At 40.0% G+C, this 18,308-nt stretch overlaps 1 protein-coding gene across 6 annotated transcripts in view; it reads left to right on the plus strand.

Annotated features, from left to right (window-relative positions):
- Positions 1-18,308, plus strand: part of Aff2 (ALF transcription elongation factor 2) — a 504,502-nt gene that overhangs the window by 465,077 nt on the left and 21,117 nt on the right. For all 6 annotated transcript variants that reach the window (XM_006229539.4, NM_001427288.1, XM_017602424.2 and 3 more), the window contains 4 exons: positions 4,777-4,895; positions 8,764-8,983; positions 14,647-14,948; positions 15,534-15,597. In XM_006229539.4, the coding sequence (XP_006229601.1) occupies positions 4,777-4,895; positions 8,764-8,983; positions 14,647-14,948; positions 15,534-15,597 (705 nt within the window). The remainder of the gene's footprint in view (positions 1-4,776; positions 4,896-8,763; positions 8,984-14,646; positions 14,949-15,533; positions 15,598-18,308) is intronic.

The following is an 18,308-nucleotide window of genomic DNA, read 5'->3' on the forward strand; positions in this document are numbered from 1 at the left end:
TCAGCGAACACTCGGAGACGGAGGAGTGCATCATGTCTAGTGAGAATCAGAGACCGAGGAATGCTAAGAGACAGGGTAGTATTCAGAAACAAAGGAGTGCTAGGCTACAGGTTAGTAAAGGAAGGCAGAGAATGCTAGGGGGTAAAAGAGGACTCAGAGACAGGAGTGTAGGAGACAGAAGGAATACTCAGAAACATAGGAGTGCTAGGCTACAGTGTAATAAACAGAGACAGAGAACATTAGGAGTCAGAAGGGCACTCAGAGACAGAGTGGTGATATAAGCCAGGGCATGGAGTATAAAACAGTACTCCTAGCAGACAAGGGAGCACTCAGTATCAGAGGAGTGCTAGGAGAGAGGTAGAACTCAGAAACAGAGAAGTAAAGGGAGACCAATGAGATCTATGAGACAGAGGAGTGCTTGAAGACAGTGGAGAACTCAGAGACAGAAGGAGACAGGGTAGTACTCAGAGACAAGGGAGTTCTAGGATACAGGTGAGCACTCAGAAACAGGAGTGCAAGGAAATGGGGGAACATTCAAAGTCAGAGGACTTCTGAGTATCAGGGCAGCTCCCAGACAGAAGAATGCTTAGAAACAGGGTAGTACTCAGAGAAAGAAAGATACTAGGACTAGGGGAGCAGTCAGAGAAAAATGCTAGGACACAGGAGAAGCACTAAGACATAAGAGTGCTAGGTGACATGGGGAGCACTGAGAGACAGAAGAGTGCTAGAAGACAAGCATGAACACAGAGACAGAAGAATGCTAGGAGACATAGTAGTACACAGAGACAGAGGGAGACTTGGAGACGATGGGAAACAATCAGAGACAGATGTGTGCTAAGTAACAGGGTAGCATTCAGAGACAGAAGAATGCTAGAAAATATGGGAGTACTCAGAGACAGAGAAGTGCTAAGACACAGTGGGGACACTAAGACACAGAGGAGTGCTAGGTCAGGCTAGTACACAGAGACAGAGAAGTCTAGAAGACATGAGGCCACACAGAATCAGAGGAGTACTAGGAGAAACAAGGGGAACTCTCGGAGACAGAGGAGTGCCAGGTGATAGGTTAATAGTCATAGACAGAGTAATGCTAGGATACAGAGGAGCACTCAGACAGGGGAGTGCTAGCAGACAGTGTGTGTGTGTGGGAGAGAGAGAGAGAGAGAGAGAGAGAGAGAGAGAGAGAGACAGAGAGACAGAGAGAGACAGAGAGAGACAGAGAGACAGAGAGAGACAGAGAGAGACAGAGAGAGACAGAGAGACAGAGAGACAGAGAGACAGAGAGAGACAGAGAGACAGAGAGAGACAGAGAGACAGAGAGAGACAGAGAGAGAGAGGAGCTAGGAGAACTGTAACAATTGGAAATAGAGGAGTGCTAGGAGACAGAAATACTTAGAGACAGAGGAGTGTGAGAAGACAGGGTAGCATCAAGAGACAGAGAATAATAGGAGACAGGGGAGTACTCAAGTCACAGGAGTACTAGGATACAGGTGAGCACTTAGAGAGGAGTGCTAGGAGACAAGGGGAGTGCTATGACACAATGAAGTGCTAAGTGACAGGGGACCACTCAGAGAGGATTGCTAGGAAACCAGAGAGCATTAAGAGACAGGATTTCTAGAATACATGATGCATTCAGAGACAGAGGGGTGTTAGTATACAGAATAGTAATCAGAGTCAGAAGTGGAACATATAGGAGTACTCAGAGAGAGGGTTGTGTAAGGAGACATGAGAATACTCACAGAGGAGTTGTATGAGACATGGAGTACTCAGAGACACAAGAGAGATGAGATACATGGTTGTTGTTAAAGACAGGGAAGTGCTAGGAGTCAGAGGAATAGTCAGAGACAGGGCAGGGCTAGGACATTTGGTGGACTCAGAACAGGGGACTTCTAAGTGATGACTGATGATTGCCTCATGCTAGATTGTGAGATACGAGGGTGGTAAGAAGCCCTAGCAAATGGTATCACTAGAAACAGGCAATACTAAGAGAGGAGAAATACCAGGATACTGAGGAACCTTCTAAGAGGGGATACCATAGATTCTAGAGAATAAAACCAGGGACAACTTTGAGGCTACAAGGGATTTCAGCCAAACACATTGTACACTGAAAAATAGTTGGAGACTTGAGCTCATTAAAAGGCTGGAGTAATAGGGGAAACGAAAATACTTGGAATTTTGGTGGGAGGCATGTAAGACAAAATGTCTAGGAGAGTGGTGAGACCCCTGTGACTGCGGCTGCTTAAAGACGGGCAATACAAAATTCTCGCACAACTAGGAAACGGGAATGCTGCTAGACATCACAGTGGAAAATGGGAAAATCTTTCCCACTGTTGAGCACTACTCAGGTGCATTGTGACAACGAATTGCATGCAGAACTGTGGTAATTGGGCAAATGCTAGAACATGGGGAATGCTAGGTTACTGGAGTGTTTTAGGAGACTGCATGTCCTGGGAAACTATGAAATACTAGCGATCTAGGGATAGGCTGGAGCCAAGAACTTGAAAAGTATAGTGTACAGAGACTGGAGAGAGCTAACAGTCTTTGCAATGTTTGCAGGCTAAGGGTAAGTAGGAGACAGTAGGAGACGAGGTTCCCTAGCCACAGCAAGTTTTAGAGATTGAGGAACACTAAGAGAGTGAGGAGCAATAGAATACTGAGCCTTACTAGGATATAATGGAGCACTGAGAGGCAGGGGAGCTCTGGCAGAACGGGCAGCAGTAGGAGTGTGGGAAGCATCAGGATACAGCAGACAGGTCCTAGGAGAATATAAAATGAGTATTAGGAGATACAGTCCGCTAAGGGACTAGGGAGTGCTAGGATGCACACAATTTCTAAGAAACTGGACAGTACTAGAAGAATGACCTTGGGATACTTAATGACTAGGACTTAGGAAATTGGGGAATGCTAGGGGACGAGAAACGATAAAACTTGGAGATCACCAAAGGACAAGAAAGTACAAGAAGACTATATAGTCTTAAGAGACTGGAGATGCCTGAGAAATTACTAGGAGGGGTAGAATAGTGGCATGACATTGAGCATCAAGCATTGAGAAGGGTGAAAATTCTGCAAGACTATGTCACAGGGTCATATTAAGAAGTAGGTCCTTCCCAGGCAACAAGAGGATGCAAGAAGACAGGAGAGTTCGAAGGAATTTGAGTGATAGGAAAATGAAACAATCTGTGTGATTGGGGAGCTGGAGGGGCTGCCTCAACCGGACTACATGAAGGCAGATCAATTCTAGGAGGCGGGTGCGTCCTGAAGAGAATTCCCAGTGTTCTCTACTGACTTCTGCACTAAACTATACAAAGAATTCTAGACTTGTGAGTAAGAAGTGTGGCACTCTTGACCTACTTTGCTTCTTCTTTCTTATTGAGTAGAACTGTACAGAGTGAAAATGTGCCTCTGCAATGAATATATCTAAGAATTAAGGGCTTTTCACATGCTCCTCTCACTTACATGTTGTTGATTGCATAGACAGCCTTTATAAGCCACGCACAAGCCTCATGTTGTTCAACAGAATTCCTGTCAAGTCAAGGTTACAATGTTCATTTCTGAACTATCCTTTGTAAAGGTACTGTTGATGAGAGAAGTGTATGAAAATTATAGAATCTCTTCACTTTTATTATAAGGTCCCTGTGCCACACAACCTTTAATCAGATATGTATTTAATTATTTATTTTTACTTATTTACTTCACATCCCACTCACTGCTCCTCTCTTGGTCACCCCCTCTCACAATCCTTCCCCTATTCTCCCTTCCCTTCTCCTCTGAGTATCCCCTCTGAGTATGCCCTACCCTGGCACTTCCAGTCTCTGAGAGCTCAGTTGCTTCCTCTCCCACTGAAACCAGACAAGGCAGCCCAGCTAGAAGAACATAGCCCACATACAGGCAACAGCTTTTGGGATACCCCGTTCCAGTTGTTCAGAACCTACAGGAAGGTCAAGCTGCATATCTGATACATATGTATGGGGGTGCCAAGGTCCCGTCTATGTATATTTTCTGGTTGGTGGTTCAGACTCTGAGAGCCCCAATAGTCTAGGTTAGTTGACTCTGTTGGCCTTCCTGTGGAGTTTCTATCCCCTTCAGAGCCCACAATCCTTCCTGCTATTCTTCCATAAGAGTCCCCAAGTTCCATCTACTGTTTGGCTATGGGTATTTTGTACCTGCCTGAGTCAGCTGCTGGGTAAAGCCTCTCAGAGGACAACATTCTCCAATCTGCAAGCATATCAGAGAATTATTAATACTGTCAGGGATTGGTGCTTGCCCAAGGAATGGGTCTCAATTTGGGCTGGTTATTGATTGGCCATTCCCTCAGTCTCTGCTCCATCCCCCATGCCTGTATTTCTTGGAGACAGGATAAATTTTGCGTTGAAAGCTTTGTGGGTGGGCTGGTATTTCTATCCCTCCAAATGGGGTTCCTGCCTGGCTACAGGAGGTAACATCTTAAGGTTAATCAGATATTTACATTAAAGTTCAAACCTCTCATCAGCTAACTTTTTGGTAGGAGTAGATTAGGGAAATTTGATTGTTTTTCTGTCTAATCAAAGGTATACACTTATCTCCCCAACCAAGAAAACTGCCTTGTTCAATTTGTGTGTGCGTGCATGTGTGGCATGTGTGGGGTGTGTGTGTGTGTGTGTGTGTGTGTGAGAGAGAGAGAGAGAGAGAGAGAGAGAGAGAGAGAGAGAGAGAGAGAGAAGAGAGAGAGAGGAGAGGGGGGCTTATCTGGATGTATGGTGTATGTATCTGAAGCTCTGTATATTTTTTTCCCCGTAAAAGCCAGCAGAAGCTGCAGAGAAAATCCCTGAGAAGAAGCAACGCCTGGAGGACACTACTATCTGCCTGCTTCCCCCTTGCATCTCACCAGCCCCACCCCACAAGCCTCCCAACACTAGAGAGTAAGTTTTCCTTGTGTGCATGTCCTGGGCCTTGCATGATTGTTTTAACTTAAAAAAAATCATGTTTGAACATATTAGGGGCTTCTTGTCTCATTAGAATGTCAGGCTAGAATCAAGAGTGGCTTAATCTAGGCTTGACAACAATCTCTGGCAGATTGTCTAACATGAATTAAGAACAGAATATGGGATATCATGTTTAGGGTGGATATGAATTTTTAAGAACCATTTCTTTATTACAACTCAGAACAATAATCAAAATTAACCACAGGGAACATTCTGCACCAAGCAGAAAATAAAAAAGTGAATTAAAGAAAGGAAATATCAGAAAACACATATCACCTTAATAAGATCAATCTGCTTTTGGCCAAGGCTCAGTTCTAAAGGTGACTAGACAATTTCCCTTATCTTGATAGGCTGCTACTTTAAATGCCATTTCCTAGTGTTAATACAAAAGTAGAAGACTAGTCCTTGTATCCTGTCTCTACAGAGCTCAGGAGAATGACATGTTTGGGAAATTGTGCTCTACCCCCATGAGGGTAGTTCTGTATTGAGAAAAGGCTGGTAGAGATAGGTACGTTGATTCTAACAAACTGTCCCCCTCCCTCTTCTTTGTCTGTGGCAAGTTTCCAGAATTAAGCATGAGGAATCCTAGTTCTTTCCCTAGTCAAAGAACATCATCTTTCTCCAGAGAAGTCTAACCCTGTTTCTAGCAAGCATTATAACTGAGTCCTTTCTGTTTTATAAATATTACTTAACCAACAATCATGTCAGCTACTCGAGACATTCTGTCTATGTAATTATTGCAATAAATTCATTCAACATTGGAGATTACTTCCATCAAAGCCCAGTTTTAGAGTCTATTAGTGCCCAAAGCAGAGAGGCAATCTGGACAACTGCCACTAACAATTGATTTCACAGATTACTATTTAACATCAGTGATACAGCATCAATCTGTCACACATCAGATGTTGGAAAGAAGTTATCAGCTTGAATGTGTCTGGCTTCTTGTTTTGAAATGAAAGGTAGAAACAGATTCCTTATTGTTAGACCTTTTCCACAAAGTAACATTTGATCCCTAGGATGCCTGCCCCCACCTCTGAAAATCACTTACTATTTGTGACATATGTATGTAGTCTTTGGTGCAATCTGTCTTTAAAAGATCTATTAACATAGTTCTCAGAAAAAGATACCCAGTGAAGCAATTGGAATCCCTTTTGCTGGGCGCAGACCAGGTATATGAGGAAGCATGGATCTTGATGTTCAAACATAGTCATTCCTGGAGGAAAGATAAAATGTCATAGTGGTGATACAATCCTTCCTTAGTTCCCAGTTCATACCACCTACCGATTAAAGGGAGAGCACAGGGTAGTGGACAATTGCCACACCCTCAATGCTTTACTAAGCAATCTTACCAGGGAATTGTTAGTCCAATTTATGGAATAGTCACTATCAAGAAGAAAGTAACTCTCAATTGAGAAATGGCCCAGGTTTTATATGCACTCTGTTCTTAGAGTAAATGGGAAATTCCTATTTCCCTGGGAGTATTTGTCATTCAGCTTAGATCTTTGACATGTTCTTATGCCTCTCAATATGAACTCCTTGGAACTTAGGGTCTTCTTTTGGAAACACTCTTGAAATCTTTATATGTTCACTTGTTCTTTGACCCTTTGCTCTAAATCCTTAGAAACTCCTAAGAAAAAATCTTTTCCTTTATAAATGAATATACTAAACCTGGTAAAGACGCTATATCTGATTATGACAACTGGAGTTACCCCATCAACTCAAAGGAAGCTCTTTTGAGTACCTCACATTTAGAACTTGACATAGTCATAGCAATGTTCTTTTGTTTTGATCTACTGTCCTTCTCTATCCTATATAACGATGGATATATATATATGTGTGTATATATATATATATATATATATATATATATATATATATAAAGACTTGTGGTTGAAAACAACCACAGTGAGCTTTCTTAGAAAAAAACTACCCTGAAAGTCTTTTGTCAATGAAATTATTAAATATCCCAAACCTTTAGCTTGCTATTGAATAGATAAGAGGGACTAGACTTTTCTCCATTGATCAGCAGGAGAATATGGGAAACGATTGATATCCAGTTTACTATCAAGTACCTCTCAAAAACAGCTATTCACCCTGCAGCCCACATTACCTTCTTAGCCAGTTTAAGTGGGGGGAGGTGCTAGTTACAAATAATAGAGGAAATAGCAATGGTTTACTTGTGTGCATACATATCTTCAAAGGTCAAGTACCGTTATAATTATTATACTTTATGTGTTTTATTGTTAGAGAAACTTCATGGATAAGAATCCTGATATATGGCTAAACAAGTCTTTAAGTGGTCAAGAGCACTTGTTGCTCTTGAAGAACATCTGGGTTGGATTCCCAGCATCATCACGGTGACTTGCAGTCTCCTGTAGTAACTCTAGTTATAGGGAATTCAACACCTTCTTCTGACCTCCTCAGGTGCCAGCAAACACATATGTGCAGGAAAAACACTGATACACATAAAATGAATCTAAAAAGAAACCTGTTGGTCCATTTGTCCACTATCATTTTAGATGGCATCACAATAATAGTAAAATGGCTAATATTTCAAAGAAATTTCAAAAATAATTAGAAAGTGTTTTACATTAATTTTATGATAATGGCAGAATTATTTTCCCTTTTGAAAAGGTTCGCTAAATGTCAACAAAATAGAGCCACATGAATGAGACAAAAGATGAGGAAGAAGGATGGTACTATTATAATCAGCAAATATGTATCACAAAGGAAAGGGGAACAAGAAGCTTTCACTGATTTCTCCTTCAGGAAATCAGACCACCGGAATGCTTGTTCATCCTTGATTTGTTGCTCTGTGATACAGCAAATCTATATATCTAGACACTGACTGAAATTGACCAAAAGGAAAACATAAATTCTTGTTGACTTAATTTGCTATGGAAAATTGCAGTCAATAATCATGAAAAGCAAATGGCTGCACAGTGCAATATTAGTTGTCCAAGAAAAGATTAAAATTCAAGTAATCTTCATTGATTAGGCCAAGACAGTAACTAAAATGAAAATCCATGACCCAATTACCATGTAAAGCAGTTAGCATAAGATTTTAGTTGTTTTGTTTTATTTGAAGTCTCAGTTTGTTTGATGGTACCCATTTTATGGGCAGATAAATCACTTTAAAAGCACAGGGGTACTTTGATATTGCATATGTCTCTTGTCAATATCACTAAAGAATATTTTAAATGGGATTTTCAAGTGTATTAAATCAACACTACAATATAACAATTTAAGGTGAGTGGGTATTTACATCTTGGCATTGGCATAGAGCATTTTTAAAGCCAATTTGTAAAGTTTTACACTAGTCTTTAGGGTGTAGTTTATTTCATAATGTATATACATAATATTTTGTTTAAATGTGGAATATATTGTTTATTGCACCACTTATTGCTGAACTGTTTAGTTAAGTCTTAGAAGAGAGTATCATGAAAAATGAAAAGGTTGAAGACTACATTGTGTTTTGTACAGCTACTTGACACTAATCTTGATACATTTCAGATATCAAACTGTAGCCCTCTCATTAAGTATCTACATTGGTCATAGGACTCTGTATCTCAGAGAGAATGGGTCTTGGAGATGTGTTCATGTACATATCTTCACATGTATGTAGCAAGATTCTTTCCATATATATATATATATATATATTATACACACACACACACACACATTCAAACAGATAACAAATCATCAAGTTATGCATCATTTTAGCTGAAGAGACCATAATAGTGATGAGAATTCCAAATGAAACAAGATGAGACTTTATGGCACCACACACTTTTTGCTTCCACAGAAATTCATCCAGGAGAGCAAACAGGAAAAGAGAAGAAAAGCTGTTCCCTCCCGCACTTTCCCCACTGGCAGAGGACCCTCCACGTCGCAGAAATGTCAGTGGCAACAATGGGTTCTTCAGTCAAGACAAAAATATCTCCATGGCTGGACAAATCACCTCTACCAAACCTAAAAGAAGTGAAGGCAAATTCTGTGCTACTTTCAAAGGGATATCCATAAGTGTAAGTACCGTCGAAGAAATACTATGGCAAGTAAAAATAAGTTAACGCAGCTGGACTAGTGCGACTTTCCCAAGGGAATATTGCAAGGGAGGAATTGGCACAGAAGAACCAAGTGTGTCTTTGTATAGAAATACTCAAACTCTCTATTATTCCAAAGGCACTGGGTGTCCTTCGCTTTGATCTCTCTATACCTTGAGGGTGGAAAGGGCACTGTCATAATACTGAACAAAGAAACTGCTATGTGGTAGGCACTGATCTTCTCACCTAGTGGTTCCCCACCTTCCTAATGCTGTGAAATTTTTTGTTGCTACTTCATAACTTTAAGTATGCTGGTGTTTTCTGTCATAATGTGTATATCTGATATGCAGATGGTCTTAGGTGATCCCTGTGAAAGAGGTCATGACCCATAGGCTGACAACTGCTGTTCTAGTGAGAAAAATAGGTGAAATCAAGGTTGTCCAAGGTCACTAAATAGGAATAGGAACCCCACATTGCTGCTTCCCACTATTCAGATTTGCAAATGTGAATTGTTAGAAAAATAGGATTGACTTTCTGTGGTGGGTCTCTTCTAAAAGGCGCAATCATGTCTCTAAGCTAAACAACTCTCCAGTTCTTTGTTCTATACTGCATCTCGATTAGCATAGACTATAGAATGATATAATTTCAAAATCCATACACAACGTCACTTCACTTTTCTTTTTTTGTTGTTGTTTTTGTTAGTATTTTTTTCATCTTTATTAACTTGAGTATTTCTTATTTACATTTCGATTGTTATTCCCTTTCCCGGTTTCCAGGCCACCATCCCTCTAACCTCTCCCCCCCTCCTCTCTATGGATGTTCCCCTCCCCATCCTCCCGCCCCATTACCGCCCTCCCCCCAACAATCACATTCACTGGGGGTTCAGTCTTGGCAGGACCAAGGGCTTCCCCTTCCACTGGTGCTCTTACTAGGCTATTCATTGCTACCTATGAGGTTGAAGCCCAGGGTCAGTCCATGTATATAGTCTTTGGGTAGTGGCTTAGTCCCTGGAAGCTCTGGTTGGTTGGCATTGTTGTTCATATGGGATCTCGAGCCCCTTCAAGCTCATCCAGTCCTTTCTCTGATTCCTTCAACGGGGGTCCCATTCTCAGTTCACTGGTTTGCTGCTGGCATTCACCTATGTATTTGGCTGTGTCTCTCAGGAGAGATCTACATCGGGTTCCTGTTGGCCTGCAGTTCTTTGCTTCATCCATCTTATCTAGTTTGGTGGCTGTATATGTATGGGCCACATGTGGGGCAGGCTCTAAATGGGTGTTCCTTCTGCCTCTGTTCTAAACTTTGCCTCCCTATTCCCTCCCAAGGGTATTCTTGTTCCCCTTTTAAAGAAGGAGTGAAGCATTCACATTTTGGTCATCCTTCTTGAGTTTCATGTGTTCTGTGCATCTAGGGTAATTCGAGCATTTGGGCTAATATCCACTTATCAATGAGTGCATACCATGTGTGTTTTTCTGTGATTGGGTTACCTCACTCAGGATGATATTTTCCAGTTCACTTCACTTTTCAAACATAAGAATAAGAGCTATTGAAATGATGAGCTACAGCCTCACTAAAAATGTTAATGACCAATATATATGCATATAAATATACATAATACATATCGTGATAAATGCAGATATAGCACTCCCATATATCCATTCTTCTGATATATAAGCCTCCATTGCCTAAAATATCTATGATGGCTCAGGTGACATGTTTATCTCTGTGTAATATAACTAATATCATAAACTCTTATACTGTCTTCTACTGCAAAATCTTGGAAGGCATGGACATAGCAAGGGAATTAATTATCTTTGTGTACTGCTAGCATATTGTCACAAACAATTAGGTATTATAAATTATGATGCCTTAGATTGTGTTTCATATAAGCAAATGTTGTAAATTTTACTATGGCAAACATAATGCTTCAAGAAACTACAGTCAGATACACATGACAAAAAATTACTAGGGTAATGTTATAAATATCAGTATATTTTGTCCTAGAAATGCATCCTTTGTGTTTTATAACACTTATCTAAGTTCTTTTTTTACTTTGAAATGTAAATTGAATTTATTTTTAACTAATACAGAAAAGCAAAATAGTACATGACTGGGATGTTATGAGATCACCGGGTGCAAATATATAATGCATTCAGTGTATATTAACTTAAACAGAGGTACTGCTTTAAACATTCAAGTCTTTTGCAAAGGTAATTATCAACTAAAAATATTAATGGCTTTCATGGTGGAATTTCTATGTCATGATTTTGTGATGTTCATTCCATTTTCTCTCAGGTGCCCCTCTTTTCTCTGCCCCAATTTAATACTCAATCACTAACAGTCCCATTTTTATTTCAGGCTATTTTTCAAATCGTTTCTACATATGACAGAGACCACGGGTATATTCTCTTTTTTTGAGAGTGTCCCAAATGCTGCCTTCCTTTTTCTTTTGTCCTTTTCCCTTCCCTCTCAACACATCTTTATTTGGAATCATTTTCATGCAAATGGAAATCCCGTACTGAAAAACTATACAGCATTATTTACTCTTCCTTGTAGATTCAGATATATCAAATATCAAAGAAAATATTTCTTCCAAGAATGACTAGCTAGCCAGGAAAAACTATCAATTTCTCATGGTTCAAAATTTCTTTTTCTTTAATTAAACATTTTATTTATTTATATCCCAAATGTTGTGCCCTCCTGCAGAGTTCTCCCTTCTCCCTCCCTTTTGCCTCTGAGAGGATGCCCAGCCCCGGATATCCTCCCTCCCTGGAGCTTTAATTCTCTACAGGATTAGGCACATCCTCTCCCATTGAGACCCAACAAGGCAGTCTTCTGCTACATATATGTCTGGGGCCTTGGACTAGCTCATGTATGCTTTTTGGTTGGTGGCTCAGTCTCTAGGAGCTCCCAGGTGTCCAGGTTGGTTGACTCTGTTGCCATCCCTTTCAGTTCCTTCAGTCCCTGACCTGAAATGGTTGCCATTGAGTATCTGCATCTATCTCAGTCAGCTGCTGGTATAGCTTCTGAGGGGACAGCCATGTTAGGCTTTTTTTTTCTGCAAGCACATCTTGGCATCAGCAATAGTATCAAGGTTTGGTACCTGCCCATGGGGTGGATCCCAAGTTGGGCTGATCACTGGTTGGCCTTTCCTTCAGTCTCCCTACATTTCTTTTAAACAGGAGTAATTTTGAGTCAAAAGTATTGTAGGTGGGTTGGTGTCCCCATCCCTCCACTGGAGGTCCTGTCTGAGTTCTGAGAGTAGTCTCTTCAGGTTCCATATCCCCATTGCTGGTCATTTCTGTTAAGGTCACCTGGACTTCCTAGATATTTCCCCCCAAACCCCCACTCATTCCAGCTGCATATTTCCATTCATGCTCCTGCCCCCAGGCCTCTCTCCTGTCCCCCCAATACCTGTTGCTGTCCCCCTTTTTCTGTCCTCTACCCTCTCCCACCAAGGTGTCTCCCTATCTCTACCTCCCATGATTAAAACAAGTTCATTTGTAGGCATATTTCATGTTCACATACTTTTTAAGATCATGACTGTATCTACTATTTTCCAGTTAGATGTTTCTATACTGATATCAATGCCATATGTGTGGTATATGCAGTGCTTCAAGGTTCATGTCATATATCTTGGTCATAGAAACAGTTGATAGTGTTCTAAGCTACTTCTGATGGTTGGTATGTGTTTGGCCAAGGGAGTGGCACTATTAGAAGGTGTGACCCTTTTGGAGTAGGAGTGTCATTGTGAGGGTAGGCTATAAGACCCTCATCCTAGTTGCCTGGAAGCTAGTATTCTGTTAGTAGCCTTCAGATGAAGATGTAGAACTCTCATCTCCTGCTGCACCATGCCTGCCTGGTTGCTGCCATGCCCCTGTTTTGATGATAATGGACTGAACCTCTGAACCCATAAGCCAGCCCCAATTAAATGTTTTTATAAGAGTTGCCTTGGTCATGGTGTCTGCTCACAGCAGCAAAACCATAACTATGACACTAACCTTACTGTTTGATCTGGGTCAGTCTGACTCTAAGAGTGTAGACAAGGAGCTGGTACAGGAGTCTTTCAGAGATGTACATCTATGATAATCTTTAAAATATATTTCTGTATACAGCATAAGAATTTATAGATATATATCAGTTTTATATGTTTATCTCAATGTGACCTAGGTAGTAAAATTATCTGATAGTCATGAAGGTCAAGGATCAAGTGGAAAAGACTGATTTTCATGTATTTAAGGAATACTATACTTAGCTTTTATCTTTAAAGTGGCATCTTTAACTAAGGCAAGAATGTATACCTATGTGTCTGGACACACTTGGCAAATTCTAAGAGTACTGACTGAAAGGGCAGAGTCATAAACCAGAAATAGCTTCTAATCTGATGTGAATAATGAGTCTTGTGTTCAAAGGAGAACATAAAATGGCTGGAAGAGAGACAGGCCCATGAACGGTACAAGAGAAATGAAAGTGCATCTGGATACACGCACAAGTCAGCTTGTCTAGTGGAGAAGGCATTTGTCCCTACCATGGCTGTTGAAATGCCTCTAACCTGGAGACAACCACAGGAATTGGTGAACTCAATTGCAAGCTCCGATGTGACAAGAGGAAACACCATCTTGTCATTAAATAAAAAGAATTGTTCTTCCTAGGAATTGTCTAAGAGAAATTTGGACCACCTTGGTGTTCAGAAGTTGTCACTGCAGATTCAGAGCATCAAAGAGGAAGGTTGATGTTTCTATTTTTTGAATCACTGTTTATTGCTGAATCTGCATCAACATATGCAAGTTTGAAAAATCAGATCAAGAAAGAAGTTAACTGAGGGTCAAACTTTGAGGCACAGCCATCTTAGGGAGATACCAACTAATAAGAGTATAACAAGTAAATGGCACCATGGAAAGTATTATCAGAGATTTAAAAGTCAGGATTGTCCAGTTGCCAAATGGAGAAAAGTGGGCTGTCACATAAGCATGGCAACAGTCTTGTGGCATTGCGTGAATGCATAGTTAACAATTCTCAGCACATACTTCCTTCTGGGTTCCATCCTTTTCTACAGCAATGCCAGTGCGAAGCAAACCCCAAATAAATCTCTCATTCATTTGTTATGTGACCTGGTGCAAATGAGGTTTTACTCTCTGAAAACTTCAAAATAGCATGCCATTCACTTTTGACAGCAGTCAAGTGTCTCAAGGGAAGAAAGCCTGTGTCAGCCTCCTGTCATCCAGGACACTGACTATTGAAGAACAGTGCCAGGTTTTCTGATATTCCCCCTCCTCAATTCACTTCTCTCTCTCTTTTTCCATGTTCTTCTTTTTCTCCCCATTTATTATTCCTTCCCTTCCTCTTTAATATATTCTTCTAGATTTAAACCCTTGCCATGGCAGTCTAAATCTAATTATAGGCTATATAATGACAAAACCTGGCTATCTTACTGTCTAATGTCACCAGAGAACAAAAGTTGATGATCCTCAATATTCATAAAATATTACTAGGATCACCTACCTATACATCCCCAAACTATGTGTATTATTTCATTTTTTTTAACGCTGTGTTTCCTACTGTGCTTGACATTCAAAGGATTTATGAAAAAAAAAGATGGTTTAAGAAAACCAGACCTAATGGAAGCTATTTGTCTTCCTTTTTTCTAGGAGGGAGATGCTCCAAAAAAGCCTGCCTCTGCCACCGTTACTGTCGCCAATACAGCTATTGCCACTGCTACTGCCACTGCCACTGCTCCTGCCATTGTCACTGCCACTGTCACAGCTACTGCCACCACCACTGCCACAGCCACCACCACAACAACCACCACTACTATTTCTAGCATCACCCCTACAATCACTTCTGGCCTTATGGATAGCAGTCACCTGGAGATGACATCCTGGGCAGCCCTGCCCCTCCTGGCCAGCAGTAGCACCAATGTCCGGAGACCCAAGCTCACTTTTGATGACTCGTATGTTGTCCCCAGATTATTGCAGACACATTTTGGGAGTGGTGATTGGGGGTGAGGGTAGGATGTATTTTCTAGTGCCAGGTATGTGTCACCCCATATAAGACATTTACATCATGCCCTATAATGTTAAAGGAAAACCCATTCTACACACATACATCCATCAAGAGTAATAAATGTCTTTAGCCCACTTTAACCCTGCATCTTTTTACTGTTTCTTATGGCAGATTCTCTCCTCTGGGCTATTTTCATTCATTTCTATTCATGACTTCAGTTATTTGGAGAGATGTATAACTATGTGATATATATATATATATATATATATATATATATATATCTGTAACTGGGGTTAAAGGGTCTAAGTTTCTTTCCCAATAGGCTATCTTATACTTCAAAGTTCAGTTACAGTGTCATTTCAAGGTTGGTATCAGTAATATATAGATATAATACACTACTATCTATGACAATATTAATCTGCCTTTTTCAAGGCACCATGTAGAAATGAATAGTCAAAAAATACTTGTATTGTTCAGTTTCTGATGAAAAGATGAACTGCTGGTTTGTAAAAGAGCGTATTTTGTCCTTTAGTGTTCACAATGCTGATTTTTACATGCAAGAGGCTAAGAAGCTGAAACACAAAGCTGATGCACTGGTAGGTTTCTTCTTCTCATTGTCTCACTCTCTAAAGTACCATATTGTAAACAAAAACAAACAGGGCAAATAAATAAGGGTAGTACCACCCAGAGCTTTTTTTTTCTTTGTACTTAATTCATGAGTTACTTCTTTTTTGTTACTGTTTTTTTATTGGATATTTTTTATTTGCACTTCAAATATTATCCCCTTTTCAAGTTTCCCATCCATAAATCCCCTATCCCATCCCCCTCTTCCTGCTCTGATGTGGGTGTTCCCCCACCCAACCACCCACTCCTTCCTGCCTCCCTGCACTGACATGCCCTTACACTGGGGAGTGCAGCTTTGGCCTGACCAAGGACTTCTCCACCCATTGGTGCCCAACAAGGCCCTCCTCTGCTACATATGCAGCTGGAGCCATGGGTCTGTCCATGTGTACTCTCAGGATGGTGGTTTAGTCCCTGGGAGCTCTGGTTGGTTGGTATTGTTGTTCTTATGAGGATGCAAGCCCCTTCAGCTCCTTCGATTCTTTCTTTAACTCCTCCAATGGGGACCCTATTCTCAGTTCAATGGTTGGCTGCTAGCATTCACCTCTATATTTGTCATGTTCTCACAGAGCTTCTCAGGAGACAGCTATATCAGGCTCCTGTCAGCATGCACTTCATGGCATCAGCAATATTGTTTGGGTTTGGTGGCTGTATGTATGTGGGCTGGATCCCCAAGTGGGGCAGGCTCTGAATGTCCTTTCCTTCAGTCTCTGCTCCAAAACTTTGTCTCTGTATCTCCTCCTGTGAATATTTCTGTTTCCCCTTCTAAGAAGGACTGAAGCATCCAGAGCTTTTTAAAGCACCGCTTTTCCTCTTTAAAATCAAAATAAGGAAGTCCATGAATATCCATTTGACAAGGTGGTACAGGGAATGATAAAAAGACTGGGATGTACAAGAAAGACCATGAAGGTAAAAAGTTGAAGGACTAGGAAAAAAATAAAATGTACAGACATCCCCATAATGTGGTTAGAAGTAACATCACTGGCAACTGCTTCCATGGTGGCAAAAATTGATTCTCAGGGTAAAGTAGAAAATTCTAGCTACTGCATAGAGCTGTGGCCCTTCAAAACAATCAAATAAAGAGAAACTCAGTGTTTTGTGCTATTAAAGCTTTATTTGTAATATATAAAATGTTTTTAGAAAAGTTTTTGGAGGTATGTGATCAGGAGGGAAAAGGTTGAGACATAATCAAAAGAACAATATTTTCCTTGAGCTTTTATCTATCCTCCTGTTAGAAACATGTTTATAGTTTAAACCTCTCAATTTGTGAATGGAAATTAACTGATGGCATGGCTATGTAATTGTCTTTCTGGATTTTAGTAACTTTTCCTTTTGGAAAAAAATGATAGGTTTCACCTTAATAATGTTTAATGATAACTCACTTTCAAAACCCAAGATGTAGAAATTAATTCCCCAAAGGGAAAGCTACTTGAAGTCTGAAGACATAAGGAAATTACCTAATAAGACAAAGTAGAAAGAAAAGTTTACATGCAAGCATGAAGACACAAAGGAATCAGTAAAACCAAGAGAAAGTAGTTTATACACACACACACACACACACACACACACACATTATATATATATATATATATATATATATATATATATATATATATATCAGTTTCCAGAAGATCAAATTGAATGAATAGAAAATGGTAATTCTGTTCAATGGCTTACAGAAATCACAGAATTTCTCCAGTACATAGAAACTGAAGAACATTATTGTAAAGTCATTTACAATGAGAGATTCTTCAAGACCTCCAACTAATTATTGTGTGGTTGTATTTATTCCTTTTTCAGAGACAGCTACTCTGCCATTTTGAAAGTTGAAATCTTCACAATTGCATACACAATATTTGGATAAATGGTATACAAAATTTAAAATCGTTAAAGCTGCATTATACTTGTTCTTTTACATAAAGTTCTGTATTAGTGGATTTTTTTACATCCAACTGTCAAAAATTGAAGATGTAAAATCCTGTTATAAAATCCTCACTATGAAAGTGTCATATATAATATTCATTACACATGAAAAAGAAATCAGTATGGCTAAGCCAGTTTAATCATGATCATTATCAGGGCTAAAACCTTTTGCAATAATATCTTACTAAAGTAAAATATTTAACAGTGCTATATTTTTGACACCATTTCAACCCATCATTTCCAATGAAAATGATGTGACTATTGTCTACTGTCACACTAGAACTTTTCCCTCTTCCATCTATTATTCTTTACGTTAGAATGGGATTGATATTCTCATGACATTCTAAAGAAAGACATAGACTATGAAGATAACAAAAGCAGAGCTTAGTTGCAAGATCTGACTAAATGACAGTTCAATAACTGGCCAATTCAGTATATTTACTGATTTGGAATGAGTCAAAGCATTTAGGTTGTAGTTGGCCCAAAATTGATGTGAACATCAACACTGTTGCCATAATCCATTTTGATGCCTTGGCTGCATTTTCCTTTTCTCAGCCAGCCATAGTTTCAGAGCAATAGAACCTTAAACTAGCTCTTTTATCACTGGTACCAATTTTTACACTGCTATCTCTCTGTATTGGGGTTGATGTATCCTCATATCTCAGCTTGGATATCTGGAACAGCTAGTTCTTCATTGCAGAGACTGTCTCTTGCATTTCATCATGCTTAGCAGCACCTCTGGTATCTGTCTTCTAGGTGCCTC

The sequence above is a fragment of the Rattus norvegicus genome, chromosome X (assembly GCF_036323735.1).
Source record: "Rattus norvegicus strain BN/NHsdMcwi chromosome X, GRCr8, whole genome shotgun sequence".
In the NCBI taxonomy this organism is placed as follows: domain Eukaryota; kingdom Metazoa; phylum Chordata; class Mammalia; order Rodentia; family Muridae; genus Rattus; species Rattus norvegicus.